Below are 24,045 nucleotides of genomic sequence, written 5' to 3'. Positions count from 1 at the left end.
ACTGTGTGACACACTGCAGCTTTCATGGCAAGATTGCTTTTGTTGTCATTGTTTTCTTTTCTTTGGGGGTGGGGGGAGGTTGCCAGGGTGGAGGGGGATAGGAAGGGACTAGAAGATGAGTGGAAATTGTAGTGCATGATGGGAAATTCACCAAGGATAAGTTTTTAAAAATTAAACTATTGATAACTCTGTCAGCCAGTTTAGTTTTCCAGCTTTCTTTATCCAGTATATAAACCCAAACACAATCTCCATGCCTCTCCTGTAGGCTAGGCTTGTCACTCCTTTAATGTGAGGCCCCTTTCACATGGCTTCCAGCCCTAACCTTGGTTTGTCTACTGAGCCATGCTGGGAGGCCCCTGTGTAGTCTTTATTCAAGCTAGATGGGGGACACAGATGGCTCTTAATTCCAAGGAAGAGTAAAGGGATTCTCTCATAGACAAATAGGTTCAGGGAAACAGGTTCAAAGTCCTCACTCTGAGTCTCAGAACCCTGACATTGGCACAAGACACTTCCTGAACCTAGAATGCAGTCTTCTTGGGAGTTCTGTCTTTGTGAACACAAGGGCCCAGCACATACATGCTTTTGCTGCAGTCTGACTTATGGCTGCAGGTATGAGTGACTCTTTCCTCATGATTACTTGGGATTGCTAGATCTAAGGAACTAATATCCATCTATTAGTGCAACGCAGCAAGTGTCACCAGACCCCATCTTTCTTTCAGTGACCTTTTCTCCATCTACTATCAAATATGCCACTTTGTGTCAAATATTCCACTTTATGTGTAGCTCACATCGTCTGTAATGCCTTTCTACAGGTTAAAATTTGGCCCCAGTGCTGGTTTAACACCTGAGAACCTTTGGTTGGACAGTGACCTACCTTGAGAACCCCACCCTAAGGCTTTGCCTCTGGGACATTATCTTATAGTGAGTCTTCTAGACACAGGTCCTGAGTTGAGAGCCTTTTTCTGTCTTACTTGATGAGTGGTTTGTTTTTTCCAGAAACCTTTATAAGCCAGGGTAGCTGAGAGTCACTATGTAGCCCAGGCTCGCATTTCATTTGCAGCTATCCTCCTGCCTCAGCCTCTCAAGGACTGAAGCTACAGGAATGAGCCACCACATGGTTTGAAGTCTTGGAAGCTTATGGTTTATTGTGGATTGCTCTCAGGAGAGTAAGAGACAAGAAAAACAACATATATGTTGGGGGAGGGGGTTGGAGTGGTGGTGTAGCAAAGCCAGCTGGAGACAGGCTCCAGCCTAGACCCTTGAAGAGCAGAGAGCAGCAATGCACCATACTCTTGATTTCATGGGGAGAAAGGGGGATGGACCCCAGGCCAGGAGTTGTAACTCCCAGCTGCACCTGTTTCCATATGACCAAGAGTAATCATCCGGGAATGATAGTGTCTGTAAAGAACACTCATTGCTGCTGCAGGTGGGCCAGACATGGCCAGGTGTGCAGACTGTGCCAGGACACCAGCCATGTCTCTGATTTCAGTCAACTATTTTCATTTGTTTCCCGAATAGCAAACACTTCCTTGAAACTCTTCTCAAACTTAGACTCCAGTCTAAGTCCCATTTCACCAAACTTAGGGTCCTAGAAAAAAAAAGCATAAGGCAGACAAGAATGGTGGTACTCATTATCAGTGACAGAAACACATCCTCCCTCTTGGTACTTCTATTCTCTGAGGATCTCCGTTAGGTGCGTGGTTCATTCACATGTAAAGGACCTTAGAGTTTGGTATTTCTGAGAATCTTGCCTATGGGGAGTAAGAGGCAATCTCGGGCTGGGGAGATGCCTCAGTGGGTCAGTGTTTGCCACACAAGTGAGAGGACCTGAGTTCAGATCCCCCCAAGCCTGTGGAAAGCTACATGCACTCCACTGTGGTCGACAGTTGCCTTGTCTCAAAGAAGCTGAGATGGAAAAAAACGACACACATGGTTGCCCTCTACTTTGACTTTCGTGACTATTATGACACACACATCTGAACTTTCACATAAACATGCACACACTCGTGTACATACACATCACATATATTCATATACTCACACAAAGATTTAAGCTAGGATCTAGAGAGGTGGAGCGGTGATTAAGCATATAGTACTCTTGCTAAAGACCCAATTCAATTCACTGTACTGATGCCTCTGGACTCCACAGACTTCTACACTCAAATGCACACACACTGTGTCTTTTCCCAAACACACACACACACACACACACACACACACACACACAGGGTGGGGGGGTTCCAGATAGGATTTCTCTGTGTAGTCCTGGATATCCTTGAACTTGTTCTATATATAGACTGGGCTAGCCTCAGACTCAGAGATCTGCCTACATCTGCCTCCCATATGCTGGGATTAAAATCCTATGCCACCATGCCCACCTTTGACATACATATATTTTTAAAATTATTCTCCTCTGTGTGTGTGTGTGTGTGTGTGTGTATTGGGGGTGTTGGCTTAATTTTCCTCTTTGTGACCCAATAGCTTTGTAGACCAGGAAAGAAGTTAGGTCTCTTGTGCTGGGAACCTTCCTGTTAGTGAAACACATTCTAGATCTTAAACCAAAAAGAAAATCCACTTCCAGATCTCTTTTTCTTTTTTGAGATAGTCTCATACCAGGAAGGCTTTGAACACAAGACATTCTTCCTCCATCAGCCTTTTGAATGCTACCATCCCAGGCTTGTACCACTGTGTCTGGCGCTTCCAGATCTCTTATTTATTGATCCTTATTACAGGAAGATGTATGACACTAAACTTTCCAGCATGCAGAAAATGGATGCAGAGTAACCCTGAAGATGAGATGCAGGCACCAATGGATGCTGACCTTGAACGTGATTTTGTGATTCCGGAAGATGAGCCTCATGTCATGCACAAAGTCTTCTACTTGGCAGTAAGCCTGGTCACTCAGCTTTTTCTTGATTATGTCCAACCACATAGGCTCTTGCACACCCACAGTCATCTCTCTAAACTGGTGAGGGAAATAGCCACAGGAGAATGAATGCCACGGCTCAGCATTTACCTTCCATGGGGTCCCAGAAAGTCTACAGAAACAACAGAGCCTGTGCCCCTCAGGGATTAAGATCACAAATCCCACAATGGCCCTCTCAGTCATGAGACATCATGGAAGCCAGGGACCAGGGGTTCACCACCGTTACTTACATAATAATAATATGGCATCTTGGAAAAAAAGGAGCTCTCAGAACAGCAATAGACTCTCAAGAGAACATACTCACACCTCTGCAAGAAAAAGGGACTCAGTCAAAGTGACTTAGAAAGGCAGAGTCTATACATGTACCCAGGGGGGAGGCACCGCTCAAACCCATCTGCAAATCTGCCCAACATGAGTGCCTCTTGGTTATAAACTTGTATGACTGAATTTTATACCAAATTATATGCTGCAACAGCACTATGATGGAGCAGGCTCTCTGTGAATGCTATTCTTCTGGCTCCAAGACTGTCTGTCCTTATCCAGGGAAAAGGAGAAAAGATTGGTTCACAGTGACTCACCAACTGTTCCTGGGGAACCATCCCCCTCTGCAGTATCTCAGATTCTGGAAGACTCGGTTGACTTCCTAAGGACTGCATCTTACAGAAGATGCAACTCCATGGTGTTCTGAAAGGATGGACAGGAAGTGAGCAGAGGACATGACCAGTGAAAACAGCCACTGTTCCTATGCCTGCTATTATGCTTTCGGGAATGGCTGACAGTCTATCTGGGGCAAGGATTCTCGGACACTGAAGGACCCCACTTAGAATCTTAAGTTGCCAGCCCCCTGTCAATGTCATGGCAGGAGGCAGCCCTTGGAAAGTGGGCTTTGTAATGAGTGGTGGGTCCCCATTTCCTGACAGAGGTTGCTGGGAGCACATGGAGACTAGGCACAGTAAAATGGTTTTCAAAAAAATTCTGGGAATCTTGAACTTCAAAGAGTCCATTGCAATGTGGTGAAATGTGGGAAGTAGTCAGTCATGCTTATTTTTCTTTCATAAGTACATAGAAAACAAAAGTAGTGTATTCTACCCCCAATCTTTTGGACAAGAGGGTTTGGTGCACAACTTTGAGAAAAGGCAGTAGTGGTGTGTAGGCAAAGGACCCAGCCTTTATATCAGGAGAGATGGCTCCCTAACACAGAGAATATTAACCTTTTGCTGACAGCATCTTGAGACAGCTCTCTGGGTCTTCCTGTTTGGTATCTGTTAAGAGCCCCTGTGTTTCCCACCTCAAGACCCACACTACCACTCCATAGGATGATGCATATAACAAGGCGGAGGTACTAGGAGACAGAGAAGGGATCACATTCCACTTACATCTCAGCTTCTACTGTTGGGATATGACAGTCCTCATGGAAGGCTCTGGTACAAGTATCACAGCAGAAGAGTGTTCCTCCATCCCGGCACACCTCACATTCATCTGAGTTCTGAATCTAGAAAATAGAACATCATCATCATTGGCAATCTTCCACAAGGTGGCCTTTTCACGAATCTACAAGGAAATCGATGCTTCTGCCTGGTAGATTTAGGAAAAACATGGAACACAATTTGCAAAACAAGGCTTTCTGGTCTTCAGTGAAGTCTGGGAGAAGGGAGGCATGAACCAGACCCCATCTTCCCTGTGAAACCAAAGATCCTGACCCAGAATCTTAGGGTGCTGGCTTGAATAAAAATGGCCCCCATAGGGAGTGGTGCTATTAGGAGGTGTGGCCTTGTTGAAACCAGTATGGCTTTGTTGGAGGAATTCCATCACTAGGGGGCAGACTTTGAGTTCTAGGTAGTTCAAACCAGACCTAGAGGTTCACAATCACTTTCTGCTGCCTTCTAATCCAGTTGCAAAACTCCCAGCTACTGCTCCAGTACCATGTCAGCCAGCATGCTGCCATGCTTCCTGCCATGATGATAATGGACTAGACCTCTGAACCGTAAGCCAGACCCAATGTAAACAAAAATTTTTATAAGAGTTGCCCTGGTCATGTTATATCTTCACAGCAATAAAACCCTAACTAAGACAATTAGCCATAAAACAAGATTTTACATAATCTAATATTTCTAGCATGTAGATAAAAGAAGTTTCTGAAATAAAATACTTAGTTCACTTGCCTCTATAACAATAATGACATTGACTCTCTAAGGGAGATGTACTAGGGATTTAATTGAATTGAATAAACTAAGAGAATACCACATCCTGTAAATTAAGCAGTGAGCATACCATGAATTGAAGAAAGAATCTGTAGAGATTTCTGTCTAGAGGGCCCAGAGCCTGTGGTAGGGCCTCTGAGATGGCAGGATATGACTACAGATGACCAGGCAAGTGGGTTCAAGGAAGAAAACAAAAAACAAAAAATAATCTGTGGCTTTTGGAACCCTGTAGAAAATCCCACAAGACCAAAGAGAATGGGCATGTTGAGACATGAGTCACTGTCACTAAAATCCAAGGACTGTAGTCATGTCAGTCACTCAGGGTTGGAGATTGACATGGTAAGTTTATTCTTGAACTTGTTATAATCTAGAATTGTAGGGGTTTGAGTAGATATGGCTCTCCATAGGTTAATAATGTGTTTGAATGCTTGGCTCATAGGAAGTAGCACTATTAGGAGATGTGACCTTGTTGGAGTGGGTGTGGCCTTGTTGAAGGTGGGGTTTTACTGTGAAGATGGGTTTTGAGGTTATACATGCTCAAGCTACACCCAGTATGACACATAAGCTCCTTCTGCTGCCTGCACATCTAGATGTAGAACTCTCGGCTTCTTCTCCAGCATCATATCTGCCTGGATGCTGCCATGCTTCCCACTATGATGATAAAGGACTAATCTGCTGAAACTGTAAGCCAGCCCCAATTAAATGTTTTCCTTTATAAGAGTTGCTTTAGTCATGGTGTCTCTTCACAGCCATAAAACCCCAACAGAAGAATCATCTGAGAAGAGAACCTCTTCAGATGTGTATTCTAGGTTGGGGTCATTATAGTTAGACCCAGCCACTGTGGCTTCCTGGGTATGAGAGCAGAGAAAGTAAGAGGAACATGAACATGCACTCGTTAATGCACTGCTCTCTGCAGGCATAAAAGATACTTTGTCCTATGAAAGGGAAAAGAATCCCTCAAGTCAACAGAGGTTTGAACGTCTTACCAAGACTAACACAGACTGCCTGGAGTCAAAGTTAATTTCCATCTAGAAAAGCTAATCTTTGACATTATTTGTTCTTTGTTACTATAGAGTAAGATCTATTTATCAAAACCAATGTACAAATACATGTGTGTTCAAGGAGTAGCAGAAGTGGACTATGACCAAACTGCTGCTGCCTGTGGGAAGCTTGGCATAACACCAAAATTAAGGCTCAATGTTATATACTGCCTAAACATCTGGAAAAGTCAGAAATGGGGTGGGTATATGGATTAAGGCACCCCATTGAGGAGATTAAGGCAGTACAGTCATGGTTTTGAAGACAGCTTGAAGCCTTGTAACAACAACAACAATGAAACACACACAGACAAAAACCGTAAATAGTTGAGAGAGCCTAGGATGGTCTATTAGTTCCCTGCCCCACTCTGTCCTCATGGGAGAGTTTTAGTGGGTTTTGTTTCTGCCATTCAGAAAGGTATTCAAATGAGTTCCTCACAACCTCCCTTGGTATGTTGCTGGGGTTTCCTATGACTTCTGTTACCACGGGAACCAGGAAGAATCAGAATAACATGTGGAGAGGAACACATGCGTTCCTGGTCCCAACTTCAAGGAGAATGGTGACAGTGTGAGAAATGAGAGGTGGTTCTATAGGAACACAGAAAAATCACAATTCAGGTATGGTGGCACATAGTAGGAAAGTCAAGACAGGAAGGTCAGGACCCTTGGCTACATAGTGAGTTTGTGGTTATTTTGGTCTACATGAGACCCTTTCTCAAAAATATCAGGGAAAGAAGAGAGGAAGAGAAGGAAGAAGATATGGTGTAAAAGAGGGGAAGAAACACCTCTACGTAGTCCATGGGCTGTTGGGAAATCACTTTCCTGTGATTGTCTAAGGGACAAATACAAGCGTAGCTTGAGGACTGGGCCACCACTGGGTGAGTGAGTGGGAGAAGTAGCCAAGGCGATAGGGCCAACCATTCTGTGCCCAGGGCCATCTCTGTCTTCAGGAGAAATCGGTCCTTCTGCATCAGTCTTGGTGGTTTGCTGTATCACCTGACTGCTGGACCACTTTCCTTCCCAGGTCCTTCTCCTCCTCCACATGCAAAGGATGGAATTCCCCAGATTTCCATCCTTAGCTACAGTCTGTCCAGATGATTAGAGTCACTCTCCTGCTGCAGTTTCCACCTGTGTCCTCAGCTTCATGGTGTCTCATCTCTCCTCAGCTCCTTGTGTTTTAATGCCCAGCCATGTCTCCTCTAGGGCTCCCTGGATGCAGCTCAAACTCATCCTGCTAAACTCTGGGCCATGTTCCTACTGTACCCTGATCTTTTCTTTGTCTCTACCATTTATAACATGCTCCATACATGACAAACCTATCCTGCTTCAAACCTCTCACTTCCCAAATGCACCGGACTCTTTGTCTTCTGAACACTAACCTTTAAGCTTATTTAAAACGTTTCTTTATTCTAGCAAGATCCACAAAGTCCAAGGATACTGGCAAGCAGAGAATGGACAGGACCTTAGGTGTTAGGATGGTTTGCCTATGCCCAAACACCAGCCAAGCTGACACAGAAAAAAAACAGTGATTTGCTCAGTGTGATGGTTTTGCTTCCGATCAGCAGTGGACCCCCATGGCTCTCTTCAGACCTGGCCCCAGGGTTTCTGTGAAAGCCCACTCACTCTGTAGGCAACTTTCTGCAGGACAAGGAGAGGTCCAGACCTAGAACTTGCACAGGAGGCCCGGCCTCCTGAGTTCTACCTGCACACTGGATACATGCTAGGATGTTTTCTTTCCATACACTGCCCTTTGCAAATGCTGTCTCCTCCTGTATTTGCTCTTACCCTTCATCCAAAGCCAGCCAGGCCCACTGCTATGTCAGGTTCTGTCCCAGGGACTCCAGTGATCTAGAACTCTATCTCCCACCTCTAGGGTAAATGAGGATACAAGAACCCATGCTGGCCATGTAGTAGGATGTTTCTGACCCAAACACCCAGTGTGGCTCCTCCTGCCTTGGTTGTGGGACAGGTCTGGTAATGATGGCACTTCACCCATACAGCATACCTAAATTGAGAGTTGAGTCTCTTTAAGGGAGAGGCAACCAAGTCACAGGCAAAGCACCAACGAGCCAGGGCCTTTCAGGAATTGTAGCTAGGAGTCAGTACTTACACTAGAGTCAGCTGGGGAACGATGCAAGTTCTGTGTTCTCTGCTGAAAGAGAAGATTTGAGTGAGTATAAGATCTGATTATTCATTCAAACAGTCAAATGACAGTTGCTTAAATTTGTTTTATCATCACCAGCATTAATCTTACTTCTGAGATATGTCTCAATTTAGCCCAGGCTAGCCTTGGACTCCCTATATAGCCAAGGCTAAACTTGAACTCCTGATCCTTCTGCTTCTGCATTCCATGTGCTGGGATTCCAGCCTTGCGTCATCTTGCCTATAAAATTTGCTTAATTATTTAGAGGCTCTTAGGTAGGAACAGCTCAAGTGTTGAGCTTGTTTATAGTTCCCATCTAAACAAATTAGAGGATAAAGCCAACAACAAGATCAAAGGAGACACTGTAGTCACATAAGGCCTCTCCCTAATCTCTCACTAGGGATTTTCCATCCTGACCAGTCACACGTGTTTCTCAATCTTACTTTGACCCAAGTCTGTAGAAGTTGTGGCCTCGTGCACCTTCAGGGGGTTCCCAGGAACTGTTAACAGAGTGTATTCACTCTTGAACTCATTGATTGAAAATACTGGTTCAATTCATTCTACCTAAAGTGTTTCTCTTAAAATAGCTACCCCCCCCATATCTATTTTTATGGACGTGTGCATCTACTAGGAGAAAAAGAGGATCATCAAACTATTGTTTGGATTAAAGCAAGGTCCCCTTGCTGGCTCTAGTCCCCAAGGAGCCTTTGTGAAGTCATGCAAGGAAGCAGGGTCTGGTTTCTAAATGAATAATTCTACTTAGCCTCAAACATTCAAGGCTCTAGGCTATTTTCTTTCTCTTTGCCAACCCAGGATATGTCCACCATGGCCAACAGCACCCCGCTGCAGAGTAGCTACCATGAGAATGAGGCTGAAGATGTTCCAATCATAGTCAAGGACCCATAAGGCTCAGAATCCTAGAGTCCAAGTAACCCCAGAGAGAAAAATCCATCACCTTCTATAGCTCCCCCTGAAAATCAAATAAAACCAAGGCTCCCAGGGCCACATCTCTTCCTCTTGCTGGCCTCCCTCCTCTGTATTCAAAACTCAAAGGGATGCCATGCTGGCTGCAATGTTAAGAGGCAACAGTAGAATTCACATTGCTTAGTACATCTGCTGTAGTGACTTTTCATCCTTCCCTTCTGTGATACAGGGAGTCACAGCTCTTAACTCCAGTCCTGGGCTGAGAGCTAGAGACAAGCATGATGTAAGATATACTCACCTGAGAGGTGGTCCTGCTACTGCCCACTGTGCTAGAATTCCCTACTTCACCCTATTGGTCATTGTTTAATGTAGATAGCAACTTTGACAAAATACTTGGGGTCAGTCAGGGCTACTGTTACAATCTTCTCTTCCAGTCCTTGGGCATTCTGTGTATACTTTGTAATTAAGCATCACACAGACGAGAAAATAAGGCTTCACTTGGGAAAAGAGACTCTGGGTATCTCAATGCAGATGTGATGGTTGTAATGAGAATCCAAGACTTTCTGACACAAACCAGTCATCACCAGCAAGTTTAAACAGCTCTATCATAAGTTGAGAAGCTGGCATGTGATGCTGACTGTGACATAGAAATTTCCAGAGTCCACACTTCTGAGCAGATGAAGCTGGGAGACTTATAAAAATGGAAATGGATCTTGGATTCTGTTTCTCTGGGAATTCTGTTCTTACAAACAGAGACACAAAATAAGAGGCAACTGCCTCTTGTTGCTATGAAATATTGCACCCAAGAATTAAGGATGGTTTTGTTGGCTGGACAGTTCTAGCTTGTTTGAGAGACCCAGACTGAGATGCTTTTAGCATGCCGGGGAAGGTAGAGGCACTGGCCTTTAAAGTAATTGTTGGACAAGTTATATCGTAGCTTCCTTCTAGAAAATGGAGTGGGCAAAACATCCTGGGGATTCAGAATTCAAGCAAGCTAGACACTAATGCCAAGGACAAATTATACGCTAGCCTGGAGTTCAGATTCTTAGTGAGCTTTGAAGCCAGAGTTCAGTGATATGTGGCCTGTTGAAGTCTGTGCTAATAACATACTAACTTCTCCAACTTAAAGCAGTCAACATTCAAGGAGGATGTAGCTCTACACACAATACAAGAGCATGGGGGAAGGAAGACACAGGCTGTAAACCAGAAAAGAAGGCAGTAGAGGAGGGAATGAGAGGTGACGTTAAGGATAACAGCCCAACTTAGGCACCATCAGTAAGATGCTGTGTGTAAAACTCACATGGTGAGCACTCACCTCTTTTCTTTTGCGATATATCCGTGGAGGATTGGGTAGAAAATTTCTCTGCAAGATAAAAGGACCTGAGTATGTAGGTATCCGTATTTCAGTGGTATGAGTCTTGCATTTCCAACCTCCTTCCAAAAGTTCTGCCTGGTTCAGACCCAGGTTGTCTGACTCCATTTCCCTCTTGTTACCTATGGACTCTAGCCTGTGACAGCTAGAAAGACCCACCTTACATCCATCTTTCTCTGCTGCATCTTCCTTAAGTCCTGAGAATGTTTTCCTACAATCACTGATTCAACCTTTAAATCTACCTGACCCACTTCAGCTTGACTTTCCACCAGGACCACCCAGTCAACAGCCAGTCGTTGCTTGCATATAGAGTGTCACAGACTCTGATGAATTTGGAGCACACAAAGACAAAAATCCTGATTTAGGAGGGGGGGATGAGGAAAAAGCTCGTGAAAGAAAAAGGATCTCTTTCCTTGTCTCCTCCTCCTCTTTCTTCTTCCTCCTTCTCTTCCTCCTCCTCCTTCTCCTCTCCTCTCCTTCTTCTTCCTCCTCCTCCTCCTCCTTCTCCTCTTCCTCCTTTTTTTCCTGCTCCTGTATCCTGGCCATTTTACTGTAGAGGTCTTGAACTCAGAGATGCACCTCCCTCTGCCTCAGAAATGTTTGGATTAAAGGCATGTGCTGTGGCTGCCAGCATACAGAACCAATCTCATACAGTTTAAGAAGGAGCTCTGGGAGCTGAAGGACTAGGACAGTCAGGAAGGGAAGAGATATTTAAGCTAAGAATTCTAGAATAAATACTCAGGCTTGCTAAATAGAGAGATGATGAAATCATGTCTGAGACCAGCTGTTTCTAATAACATTGAAGATGTGTCCTGGCTAGTTTGGCTGTCAATTTGACATGCCTAAGAAGAGCAAACATCAATTGAAGAATTGTGTATCTCAGATAAACTATAGGCAATTCTGTGGGAGCATTTTCTTGATAATGGATTCATATAGGAAATCGAAGTCCCCTGTGGGTGGTACCATCCCTAGAAATGGTATACCGAAGTTATATAATAATGGAAGTTGAATATGAGCCAAGGAGCAAGCCTTAAGCAATGGTTTCTGCTTCAGTTCATGCCTCCATATTTCTGTCTTGAGTACCTGCCTTGGCTTCCCACTGTAATGGATTGTACACTGCAAGCCAAATAATCCCTTTCCTTCAACAGGTTGATTTTGGTCATGGTGTTCATCATAGCAGCATAGGAACAAAGTAAAATAAGAAGGCTGGGCTTAGCTTAGAGCTGGTCTTCTTTAGTTCACTTGAAGCCCTGGGTTCAACTTTGTACACCAAATAATGATGGCAATGATGAGCATATATTTGAACTTCCATTTCTTTTTTTCTCTTTTTTCTTTTGAAACAGGATCTCTCTGCCTAGCCCTGGTTGTCTTGGAACTTGCTATTTAGATCAAGCTAGCCTTGAAAACACAGAAATCTTCCTATCTCTGAATCCGAAGTTCTGAGATTAAAGCTTTTGCCAAGATGTTTTGTCTTCAACTGCCATTTCTAACTTCAAGGATATAACTGATTTCTTGTCTGAGTTTTGGATTTGGGGTAATTACAGTGGCATTAAATCCTGCACCAACAACCTCTGTTGCAGGATATTTGTTAACACTGTGAACCTTGAGATTGTGTTATTTACTGAAAAAACTTTTTCTACTTATAGTGTGGCTCAGCTCTTAGGTCACACTTTAATCCCTCTGGCTAGAATACAGATATACCCTTAGTACACACCTTTAATCCCAAACAATGAAGGTGAAGTTAGATTGTAGAAGGAAGCACCAGTGTTTGGAAGTGATGTCTAATTGAGTGGCAGATAAAGTGACAAATCAGAAAAAGATGTGACAAAATAGGATCTGCCCAGCTCTCAGGAGAAGAGAGAGGAACGGGGAGCTACTTAAGGGGCAGTGCAGTGAGAGGAAAACAAAAGAGAAGGAGGCAGTTTTACCAGGAGAGCTTTTGAAGAGAGAGACCAGCTGAAGAGAGAACAAACTAGACACAGCTGAGGACAGAATGCGCCAGAGAATGAGAAGGAGCCAGAAGATTAGAACAGATTGCCAAAGTTAGCATGAGGCCAAGCGGAACAATTCAGGAGAAACTGAGATAAGCCAGATTGAATCAGCCAGCTTGTAAAGGAGTTTGAGCCAGAACAGCTGAGTTGAACCAGCCACAGTTCAGAAGGCAGTAGAAAGGGTGAGCTTAATCAGCAGTAAGTCTCAGAGGCTGAAAACATTCTAGGCCTAGATAAGATTGTACAGAGGCTAGAAGTTTCTAGGCCTAGGCTTAGGTTAGCATCAGAGGCAGTAAACCTCAGAGATGATAATTACTCCAAGCAAATAAAAGCTACATTTACAAACCTTAAAGGATGGGTTACGCCAAACACACAGCACACTCCCTATATCTACACAGGGGCCCTCATTGGAACTCTGTTTGAATGTCCTTATTCTTTTTTTTTTTTTTAAGATTTATTAACTATATTTATATGAGCACACTGTAGCTGTTTTCAGACACTCCAGAAGAGGGCATCAGATTCTATTACAGATGGTTGTGAGCCACCATGTGGTTGCTGGGAATTGAACTCATGACCTCTGGAAGAGCAGTCAGTGCTCTTAACCACTGAGCCATCTCTCCAGCCCTCGAATGTCCTCTTTGCCCTAGACTGTCTCCCACTTGTTTGACAGTCAACTCTTACTTGGGCTTCAGGCAGAAATTTCTCTCCAAAAACCCCTATTCAAAATGACCATTTCCACCTCAGAGGTTCTGTATCTCTCATTTGTCAATACCAACAAGGGTGTACCTTCCATGAGGCTGTGAATAAAGGGTGTCTCTCTCCTGAAGTATCAGGGCTTCCCCATAACTCAATAGTTATTTGATCTGAAGCACTGACCTCCCTCTCCTCATTTGCTATACCTGGATTAGGAATTTCAGGGGCCAATTATGGCAGCGCAGGCTCAGTTTCCAGTTCTTTGACTTTCCATAGCCTCCCATGGTTTCAAATTCCGAGGGTGTGAACCAGTTTCCATCCTGACACTGTATGGACATCACAGATATCCCTGTAAGACCACAATAGGTTAGTTCTGAGCCTGCTTTGTACCTAGGGCCCAGATTCGTGATCTCCCACCACACTGGATCTAGAGCTATCAAAGCTGTGCTGAAAGTCAATAGCCTCCTGCCTGCCTTCGGGAGTCCCAGCTCAACCCCGGGGTTCCCTTAAGAGCTTCATGAAACTTTACATATCTCTTTCATGTTCATGCGTGAAAAAAAAGATGATAATCACCACCTTTTAAAACTACTTCAGGGTCACCAAGAAACAGACAAGCCAGCAATCGACTCCACAGTGTGACTGGGGTCCACAGTGTGACTGGGGTCTAGACTGATGCTGAGGTCTCAAACTGGAGAACAACCAGAGTCTCAGGTGCCCCAGGCAAGGTGGAGGTAGAACCTGCAGCTATGACTAAGACTGCCACTGGTTTCTGCAACTCAGGATTAGGTGACATCATTTTCTATCCAATTTAAAGGGAATACTGAACAGGTGTTTGTCCATCCCTGCAGTCGTAGGTAGACAGCATCAAACATAAATCTTATCCCGTGGAAATAGAGATTATGATTTTTTAAAATGCTAATGATGTGTTTGGCATCTTCATTATTATGAAAATGCAAACAAAATTCCTACCACACCATTTTACACCCACCAGGATAACCATAAGAGAAGACGAAAGGAAACAGCAGCTTTTGACGTAGGGAAGTGGGAGGCCCCCTGCATTGCTGGTGGAAAAAAAGAACAGTGTAGCCACCACCAAAAACATTTGATTCCTTACTATGTTGTGAGTTCAACATATAATCTTTCACCACATGACCCAGCAACTTCCCTTCAGTGTGCCTCAAACCGAGTATGTATATTCCTGCACATGTTGTCCTTGAATTCTCCAAACATTATTTATTACATCCCAAAACAGAAATAATCAAAACTGATGAAGGAATGATGAAAATGTAATATGTGCATACAATGGAATATCATGTTATTCCGAAATGAAAACTATATCTTGCATAAACTACACAGGTGTGGTTTGAAATCATCATGGTAAATGAAAGCAGGCAGTCACAAGTGGTGTATATTATAGAATGTTGTTTGTATGAAATGGGTACAGTGGGCAGATTTATAGAACAGAATTAGGTGGGCGATTGATTAGTAGAGTGACAAAGGGAGGCAAATATATTCTCATGGTAATTGTTTCAGATGTTCCAAAAAAGAAAATCCCATTTATCTACAGACTCTAATTGCTGAATTATACAGTGTATGAATTATAACTCACTAAAACTCTTAAAAATAGAGTAAAAATGTAATCTTTTCTGTTAACTGTCATCCACAGGCTTCTATTAAGAGAGCTCTGAGATGAAGACCATCATACTGAGGCTTTATTTCTTGTACACCTTTATGGCATATTATTGAAGAATATGCTATATCAATGATATACATTAATCCCCATGGATGAGGCTTTAAATTATTGTCCTCTATTTCAAAATGAAAAATTTCAGGCTCAGAAAGCCCCTCCCTCCCTCTATAGAATGAGAACATCTTGTTTGGCCAATCTGAGGCTGGAAATTGGGTTCTCTGATTCTCAGTCCTGTGATGGTCTTCCCGTGACTGTCATACCCTGGTGCTAATGACGCAGGGATGTGAAGACAGATGTTTATAGCCTCTTCCCATTTGTGTCTGACCAGAATGAAACTACACAGTAGTTTCCATCTATGGACGGAAGTTCATGGGCTTCTTTCTGGTCTCTGGGCATCTCGTGGCTATATTCACATTGTTGTGAGCATCTATTATGTATTGTTTCTTCAAGTGTGAAAATAGCACGTCAGGATCCCTTCCTGATGTCAAGCCATGCTTACCCCACAGTTCCTTAAGTAATAGTTGCACTATTGCATGTGATTTTAAAATTTAGCATTTGCAAAATAAAAACCATGAAACCCACCTTGTTTGAATTTATCCTTGTGTAACACTCCCTTCAAGTTACCACACGTCACAGGAAGCAACTCAGCACTAAAATTGGCATTTTCTTTTCTGCGTCTTCTTAGACCTGAAAAGAGGATTTCTTCTTGTGTCTCACTTTTCAGTTGCTCAATTCCTCCTTCTCCCTCTTGGGGCCATTCCTTTAACACTTGGGACATTTTGACCCTTACATCTCTAGCTTCTAAATCTTTCTTGCAAGTGGCATATTAGATACATAGTGACAAAATACTTTACCCCTAATTTATTAAAAAAAAAAAAACATAAGACATTAGCAGAGAAATCTGGATTCAATAAAACTGTCCTGACTCCCACTCACTCTGGTTAGCCCCACTGATTGCTTCATGAAACATACAGCTGTTGCTGGGTTATGGCAGGAGCTGTCCAGATGTGCTATTTACTAAAGATGGTAGCCAGATATGGTCCTCTTATCTCCCCATTTTAGTACTAACTTGGTGAGCAGGGAGAGGAGATGATAGGCAGAGCTGGGTGGATCAATTCGAATTTATCTGTATGTCTGCCCTGCTTCATTTCTCCCTGACAAGAGTGTTTTGTGTCTGTAGCTGATAGAGAAGCCCAGATAGCTCTAGAACAATCTGAAAACAATACAGGAGGTGGAGAGATGCAACTCCACAGAAGTAGAGATGAAAATACCTCAAGGAAGAGAAGAGAAGTTTGCTCTCCCTGCCATCAGTGCAGAGACTTTGATGGAGTGGGAGGGAGCCTGCAGTGAACTGTCCATGGTACTGAGACTAAGTTTGCGATCAAGCCTGCAATGGACTGAAGGGGTTGACGTAGATGACCCTCTTAATGTTAGAAATGAGTCTGAGGTGAGAGACAAAGGACTTGTCCAAGTCCATTTTGGTCAAAAGAAGAGAAAACTTGGACTCAGGTCTTTGCCCAACACTCTGGTCACCTTCTTGTACAATCACTGCTGGGTGGCACCCTGTGTGTGGCAGAGATTGTATACACTCTTGAGAGTCTGCAGGTCAAGGCAGGCAGTCTTGTAGTGGCCCAGGGCTCTGGACCTTGTTTCAGCTGCAGCATCAAAATTCTTGTTACTCTCTCAGACACAGTGAGTAAATAGGAGGCATCTTGGTAGGTAATTCAGCTGCATACGCTGTCATAGAAATTAAAACTCTTGCTTCCTCTCTGTGGATGGTGGGACCACCAGGCAACATAAGGTCGTCCACTCAAAGTGGCTTTCAAAGGAACTCTCCTCCTCCTGGTTCAAGATGCCACTGAGACTCTAGAAGGCTAAGTCATGCTTGGGACTAGCCCATTCCTCCTCCTTCTTAAGTCCCATGTTCATAGCCTACTGGGGAGATTTCCACCTGGTTCATCCCGGCAACTATCCCTCCTCTACTCCAGCCTGGCTTGGTGTCAAAGTTTTGGCAGCAGCATCAGCCAGCACAGCAAATTGAGATATCTTTTCTCCCTATTGCCGTGTGGTGATTTTCATTGTGGGACTATAAGGTCTGCTGCGTTACCTTTTATTGAGCATGCTTAAGGCTTGTATTTTGAAGAGATAGAGAAAACACTGATGTCTATTTTAGCCAACAGAGAAGTTGGTATAGGGAGATTGGGATTTAGATCTAGATACATGTTAGGTCCTACAACATTTTATTTCCAAGCAGAATAACTGAGCAAGGCAAGACTGGGTTCCTGTTGCATCCGGAGTCATTTTTGCCCATGTACTAAATTGAAATCCATCACTAACCCCATAAATGCAATTGTGGTCGGAACACGGTTTAAAGTTATTTAAAAACAGTTGTTATGGTCAGTCTTAAACTTTAGAATGAAAGATTTGTCAATTCTCTGCTGTTTATTCAAAAACTTTATAGAAGGCTCAATAGTTGGGACCAATTTAGTAAATGGCAAATAAAGTGACCTGTTAGTCTGCTCATGTCACTAATGACATAGGAGTTTCTGAAGAGGGAAAAATGAAAAGTCGTTTTTTCTAGTTGAGTTGGTTGAGGTGGTCCCCTGGGATACTAAACATCCTAAGGCAAAGGGCCAAACCACAGTGCGACCACAGAACACATCAGTGGGATCATATCATGCCAGCGGGGCTAACACCAGACCCCCAAAGGAAAGCAAATTTTCTTTAATGAAGTGAACCTGATGTCTGGCCCCTCATCTTTCCCTACTGTGGAAGTGATGGCAGCATATCATGGGAGAGAGAGCATCCTATACTTCCAACATCTTCCACCAGACAAGACACCTGGTCAAGCACCCAGTCATCTCTGTTCTCTTCAATCTCCCCAACCCAATGGCTGTACAGCAGCTGCTAGGGAATAGAGGCAGAGCTCCAAGAGAACACTAAAAGCGGGGTGGTGCCAGCCCTACTTGCATGTTCTAGTCTGGGGTTTGCCCAGGCTAACAGAGAGAAAGTGCTTTAAATTGGAGAAAGCATGAAGGTTCATTCCTTTGCTCTTTGTTCTCTCAGACATGGTCTGCCTGTCTCAAAAATTGGGTACCAGGTCAGAAAGGGCTCTCAGCTTCTCCTGTGGAAAATTGCTGCTGCAGAAATGGACCTGGAAAGCTACAGGGCCTATCCAAGATGAGAAAGAACTCACCAAAAGAGGGAAAGGAAAGGACTGAGAGTAAATCTGCTTTCCTCTTCCAAATCTGGCCATTTTAATAACCGATATATAAGAGAAAAGTATTTCCATAAAAATACGGTTCAACTAAGAAGAAAAGAAGATATTAGGAGAGACACATTGGTGGTATAAATACAATATATGCTCTTGCTCCTAACAGCTTTACTCTCAAATTGTTATCAATGTAAGCTTGAGTAGTGTTTTTGGTTTTGCTTTCTTTTGTGTTTAATCTTCAGATACCCCCAACCTTACCAGACAAGGGTGAAGGGAAAGACCCACAGAAGCTGTCTTACCCCTGATCTTAGCAGTGCGTCCTGGGTTCTTTTTCATTTTCTTTCTCTTGAAATCTGCCTGGACAACAGCTATTCTGCCACCTAGGAGGGACACAGGCAAACTCGGAGTTGAGCCAAACCACAGGGGAAATGGAAGGAGCAAGGGGGGCATCCTGCTACCTCAGGGTGCTTTCTCCGCACACCGTGGATAAGAGCTCACAACAAGGAGCTGTGGTCTTCCAGACAGAAGTCAGGGTTAAAGCACATGCAGGATTCAGTTGTATTAATATGTTGGAAAGAAATCTATTTGCCTACACATGAAGATAATTAATGGAAGAGTTTTCAAAAACCTGAGCCCAAATAGTGTGGTTTTCATAATACGCATTCAAAAAAATGGATGCAGCCCCCTTTTCTCCTTTTCAAACAACAATGTACACATTTGTCAACAGCACAGCCAGGACACTGTCAAGAGCATAAGACTCTTAGTTGGTGAAATTAATATCAAGTTGGATTACAATGCCAACTTCATAGACCTGATACAAAATTGATAATCATTTGGAAAACAGCATTTAGCTTTTGTTTAGGAGAAAGGAATCTTTTAGACCATCACTAAAATCAGACAGCAGGGATGTTTGTAAATATATACACAATATAGGTATAAGATTATAGGAAACACCACCATGTAGATATATTTGTGATTAAATTGTTCAAAACATTCTAAGGTCAATTGTGCTCTCTCTCTCTCTCTCTCTCTCTCTCTCTCTCTCTCTGTGTGTGTGTGTGTGTGTGTGTGTGTGTGTTTGTAAGTGTATGTATTCCTAAAGAATACCTTTCATGACAAAGGCTGATCATATTCAATATTTTAAAAAACAAATAAAAATATAGACATCACATCTATTCCAATAACCAATGTATGTATCTTTGCATATGTGTGCATGTGTGTGTGCCTGTGGAGGCCAGAGATCAAAGTTTGGTGTCTTCCTCAATAGCTCTCCACCTTGCTGTTGCCACAGGTCTGACAGTCAATTTGGGACTCACTGATCTGACTAGACTTACTAATCAAGCACCGTGAGGGATCTACCTGGATGTGCCTCCCCAGTGAGGGGTTACAGATATGTACATTATGCCCACACTCTAATGTGGGTATTAGGGATCCAAACTCAGGGCCTCTTGCTTACACCCACAGAGCCATCCCATCAGTCCTTCAATGAGCACATTTACAATCATGGACTGTCAGTTATTTTTCTGTCAAGTATATCTGTCTCTCTCTAGACAGATAAATAATTAAGAGACCTGAATTTAGGCAAAAATTAATGCTTTGGCAGGTTTATCTCTGTGTGTCTCTCTGTCTGTCTCTGTCTCTGTCTCTCTCTCTCTCTCACACACACACATACACACACACACACATACACACACACACACACATACATTTTAACATATGAACATGCAGCCTGGTTGCTTCATTCATCCTTCTTCTAGACATTTTTCTAAATCAATAAAAAATTTTATTCTGAGGATGACAGCACTTCCCTTTCAACTTTGGACCGCCACATGTACCAGAAACAAACTGTTTGTAAAAGACACTTTGTTACAGCATCTTAACCCATATCTTAATGTAGCTATAAAATGTTTGTGGGAGGGTGGAGATTGTACAGGGCAATAAATAGATAAGCATAAGGCTATGAGTTCAGATACCAGCTTCTACGTAAAAAGTACATAGGTATGTACCTATAGAACTAGTGTTAAGGGACTGGAGACAAGAGGCTCATGGGGGCTTGCTGACTGACAATTATCAAGGGAATATGGTAGAGAGTGAGAGAGTGACATCCTCCTCAGGCCCACACATGTGGGGGCAAGTATGTGCACCCATATGTACCTGTGTGAATACCACACACACACACACACACACACATACACACATACACATACACACACACACAATCATGACTCAGAAACTCACGAGCCCCCAAGTGTGCAATGGGCAACACCTTAATAAACACAAGAGCTGTACCAGTCCCTCAGTTTGCTTACGTTTTCTCTGTACACTCATTGGATTTCTCCATTTTGGTTTTGACCAGTTGTGACCTTTCTTTTTTCCTTCAAAACAAAACAAAAGAACAGAATCGATATTCAGAGATATAATGTAATTCTCTGGGCCTTAAATAAAAGCAGCATTCAGATACTGTTTTCAAACTTCAGATCTTAGAAATGGGCACAATTCTTAACAGTTTAGTCATATGCAATTTGATGCCAGAGTTACATTTCAGTTCTTCATGTGTCTTGGGCTGTGGCCATGGAGAGCACCTCCCTTTGAACACCTGTGAAGGCTAATTCCTGCTAATGGAATGATAAATGTTGGGGCATGTATCTACCGTGCAAATCCAACCCAGAGAATGCTACACTGGAAGTCAAGGAACGCTCTCAACTTCCATGTGGAGAGTTTTCTTAGTCTCTATTCTCTTCAAGTTGTAGCATGAACCCTCTCACATGTTTCATATAACACCAGAAGGGCCAGGGTTGGGGTGGAGGGACGTTAAGGAAGCCTAGTAGAATCTTTTGTTGGGTTTTCTCTTTAATTATCCAAACTCATGGGCCTCCAGCTCTGGAGATGTAGAAGGTCTGTCTAGTGGTGCAGTGATGGATTGATATTATTTGTTTATCTGTGTGTGCTGAAATATAGGATGTATGTATGTCCATGTTCATGTGTTCCATGTTCATGTGTGTGTATGAGGGCAGGCATGTCCGTTCCAGTGCACACGTGCAAAGGTCAGAAGACAATGGCACATGTCTATCCTTGCCTAGCACTTTGTTTGGGATAGGGTCCCTCTGGATGTTCACTGATTGTTATTGGCTGGGAACAATAGCTTTATTGGTGGAAGTGAAGGCCTGTTGCACAGAGGGAAGCTTTGTGAATTTTCCCAAATAAGACATCCATCTTGAGTAGAGTCAACAACAGACCCAAAAATGACAACAGAAGAAGCACCAAGACTGATGTGGTCTTCCAAAGAGAATGGCATACTAAAGGACATTCCAACCCCACGATACTCCTGGGGTCCAGGGTACTTCAAGCTAGAACCAGTTTCTGAAAAATTCCATCAAGACTCACCTGGGCATGGCTCATGAGCTCAGTTAAGCTGGTGCCCACTGCTCAAGCCAGTTACATGAAACTGAAAGCAGATATGGCCATTGCTCAAGCTGGCAACTCAACCAACTGGGTTGAATACTTGCTCAGTCCTGTGAGAAGTCAAGACTAGCATGTTATGCTACCCTTCCCAGGGGCTATGGAAATATGCTGTGACTGAGTAGTGCCTGTCTCTACTAATGGTTGCTGGCACTGGGTATCTCCTACAGAGGCTACTGTGCATGATAGCCTGATACCTCCTGCTGGGAAATGACCTAGCTTCTCTCAGGGACTGAGACCTACTACAAAGCAGTTTTCCCTGGCATCTGGCTTAGAACTTTGAAACCCTCTTGAGGGTTTAGTTGGTGCCTTAAGTCTGCTGAGCCACATTTGGGTTACAGATCAGCTAAGAGTGGCAGCACCATTGTAATGCTAGGAACATCACTGTCACACACTTGGCTGTTGGGACCATTTGCAGTATGATAATAACACCCCTATTTTTTTTAAATGGAAAGCACATACCAGTGCTAATTCTTTGACCTTCACGTCCTGCGCACACACACACCTGGATAGGGAAGTTTGCTCACTGCAGAGAACAGTCCCCAGAAAGGAACTCTAGACCTTCCTGGATAATGGTCAGGATTGAAGTAGGGAGGGAGCTACAGGTGACACATGGACCTACTCTGAAACTCAGGCTTCTATTCTGGTACCCAGGGCTTCCAGTCTAATTCTGGTTCCTTCTATGGAAATTCTTTGCCTTACTTTCAGGCCCTGATGGCCTGGGACTGGGTGAGAAAAGGAAATGGTCTGAATGAAAGATGAGTGAAGTGGAAATTTGTGATTTCGTTGGAGACTCCGTTGTGTGATGTCATGTTTTTCTGGAAGCTCTCGTATGAGAGGATGTTTTGTTGAAGCAGACATGTGAAATGAAATCCTCGCTTTGCGGAGAACAGACATATGGTGTTTTTCTGGAAGCTGTCTTGTGAAGAAGGGGCATGTGATGTTTTGCTGGAGCAGATCCTTGAGAGGTCATGTGAAATTTGGAAAGAGTATAAGTATAACCCAACAGACAGTGGATAATGCTCTTGCATTGGTTAGCCTTGCTTTCTTTGTCGATCTTCACTTGTCACAAAGTGATTTCATAGAGAAAAAATGCACCAAAGAACTTCTCATGATATTCTAGTGGCTTCTGAGCCCTTCTGCAGCCTCCTGCAGATTGATCTGCAGAGAGTCGTGGTTTCTTCTGGATCGAGCCTCTGCTGCCGATCCATGTTTGGTGTTCTGCTAGTGGACTGGACTGCTGACAACAAAGACTGGAGTCTCCCCAAAGAACTACTTCTAAACAAGTCCAGGTCCCCCTCCTCCTATTAACTTCTCTTCCTCCCCTACCTTTGTTCAGTGGGCTGTAAGAGATGTTGGAGTGTTTAAGAACCCCTATGTACGTAGGTTTTGAAAAATATAAGCCCACAGGTGAGGGTGCAGCCTCTGGAATGACATGGCAGGATATCAGAGCAGAACCTCAGGCACCTGAGGGTATACCTCTCACTTAGGAGGTCTGGGTTGCCCCAGAGAAGCTTTGATGACACCCACCTTTATTGCCAGACCCTCACTCTGGTGGGCTCTGCCCCACGGAGAGGGCTAAGCTGATGCCACTCTGTTAAAACCATGGTCAGAGAATGGATAGAATGCAGGACCCACAGCTAGCAAACGGAGCAGGAAAAGGTCCATTTGCCAGCATTGCCTTGTAAAACAGGGACATTCCTGTTTACTCCTCATTAGTCCCCACATAGGCCTGTGCGTGCAGCATCTTCCTGGCTTGCTCCTCATCACAGTCTTTGTGGATCTTGGCAGAGGGACAAGAAAAAATGTGCCCTATGTACCAGCATGTCACCCCTAGATGTTTCTGTAAGAATTTGAAAGCACAGAGCCACAGAGAGATGTCTCCATGGGCACTCCTAACACCGTTGTCACGTCCCAAAGTGGGAATGTTGAGGATCTAACATTTGGAGAACATACAAAAAAATTGGGGTACTCAGACAAAGTAGACTCCATAGCAATAAAAAGGAGCCAACTGCCACTGCATTCTTCAACAAAAGTTCACAGCAGAATCATCCTGTGGAGAAAGCAACCTTTACACTAAAGAACACGCTGGGAAAACTTACTCATAAAGCACTTAAAAACAACCTAAACTACGTATCCTTGGACAATAAGTGTCTGCCTTGATGAATGAGGGGCAACGAAAGGCACAGAAAACCTTGTCAGCTTCAAGGTCATGTTCTGTGTCTCCACAAGATTTTATTGTTAAAACATACAATTAGCAGGATCCTTCAAAGGGTGTGCTTAGGATTTGTGCTTTCCACTATACATTCAATGTAAAATAAGAATTGCAAAGACACTGAACCCTCCTTTATGGTCATATGTTCAAATAGAAGGGTGTAGACTGAGGAAATGTAGG

At 43.5% G+C, this 24,045-nt stretch overlaps 1 protein-coding gene across 4 annotated transcripts in view; it reads right to left on the bottom strand.

The window, feature by feature from the left end:
* Positions 1 to 1,118: 1,118 nt before the first annotated feature.
* Positions 1,119 to 24,045, bottom strand: part of LOC110292152 (sentrin-specific protease 2-like) — a 44,740-nt gene continuing 21,813 nt past the window's right edge. For 2 of the 4 annotated variants that reach the window (XM_085839034.1, XM_029474843.2), the window contains 11 exons: positions 20,501 to 20,566; positions 18,491 to 18,571; positions 15,560 to 15,664; positions 13,494 to 13,636; positions 10,547 to 10,594; positions 8,275 to 8,316; positions 4,303 to 4,418; positions 3,505 to 3,610; positions 3,157 to 3,234; positions 2,822 to 2,965; positions 1,119 to 1,588 (listed from right to left, as the gene is read on the bottom strand). In XM_085839034.1, the coding sequence (XP_085695160.1) occupies positions 1,490 to 1,588; positions 2,822 to 2,965; positions 3,157 to 3,234; positions 3,505 to 3,610; positions 4,303 to 4,418; positions 8,275 to 8,316; positions 10,547 to 10,594; positions 13,494 to 13,636; positions 15,560 to 15,664; positions 18,491 to 18,571; positions 20,501 to 20,566 (1,028 nt within the window). In that variant the 3' untranslated portion in view covers positions 1,119 to 1,489. The remainder of the gene's footprint in view (positions 1,589 to 2,821; positions 2,966 to 3,156; positions 3,235 to 3,504; positions 3,611 to 4,302; positions 4,419 to 8,274; positions 8,317 to 10,546; positions 10,595 to 13,493; positions 13,637 to 15,559; positions 15,665 to 18,490; positions 18,572 to 20,500; positions 20,567 to 24,045) is intronic. The other 2 variants (XM_085839037.1, XM_085839047.1) reach the window with 1 other exon arrangement.

Source organism: Mus caroli, unplaced genomic scaffold (genome assembly GCF_978045245.1).
Source record: "Mus caroli unplaced genomic scaffold, Mus_caroli_1 scaffold_1, whole genome shotgun sequence".
Lineage (NCBI taxonomy): Eukaryota > Metazoa > Chordata > Mammalia > Rodentia > Muridae > Mus > Mus caroli.
This window is presented reverse-complemented; position numbering and strand designations above follow the sequence as displayed.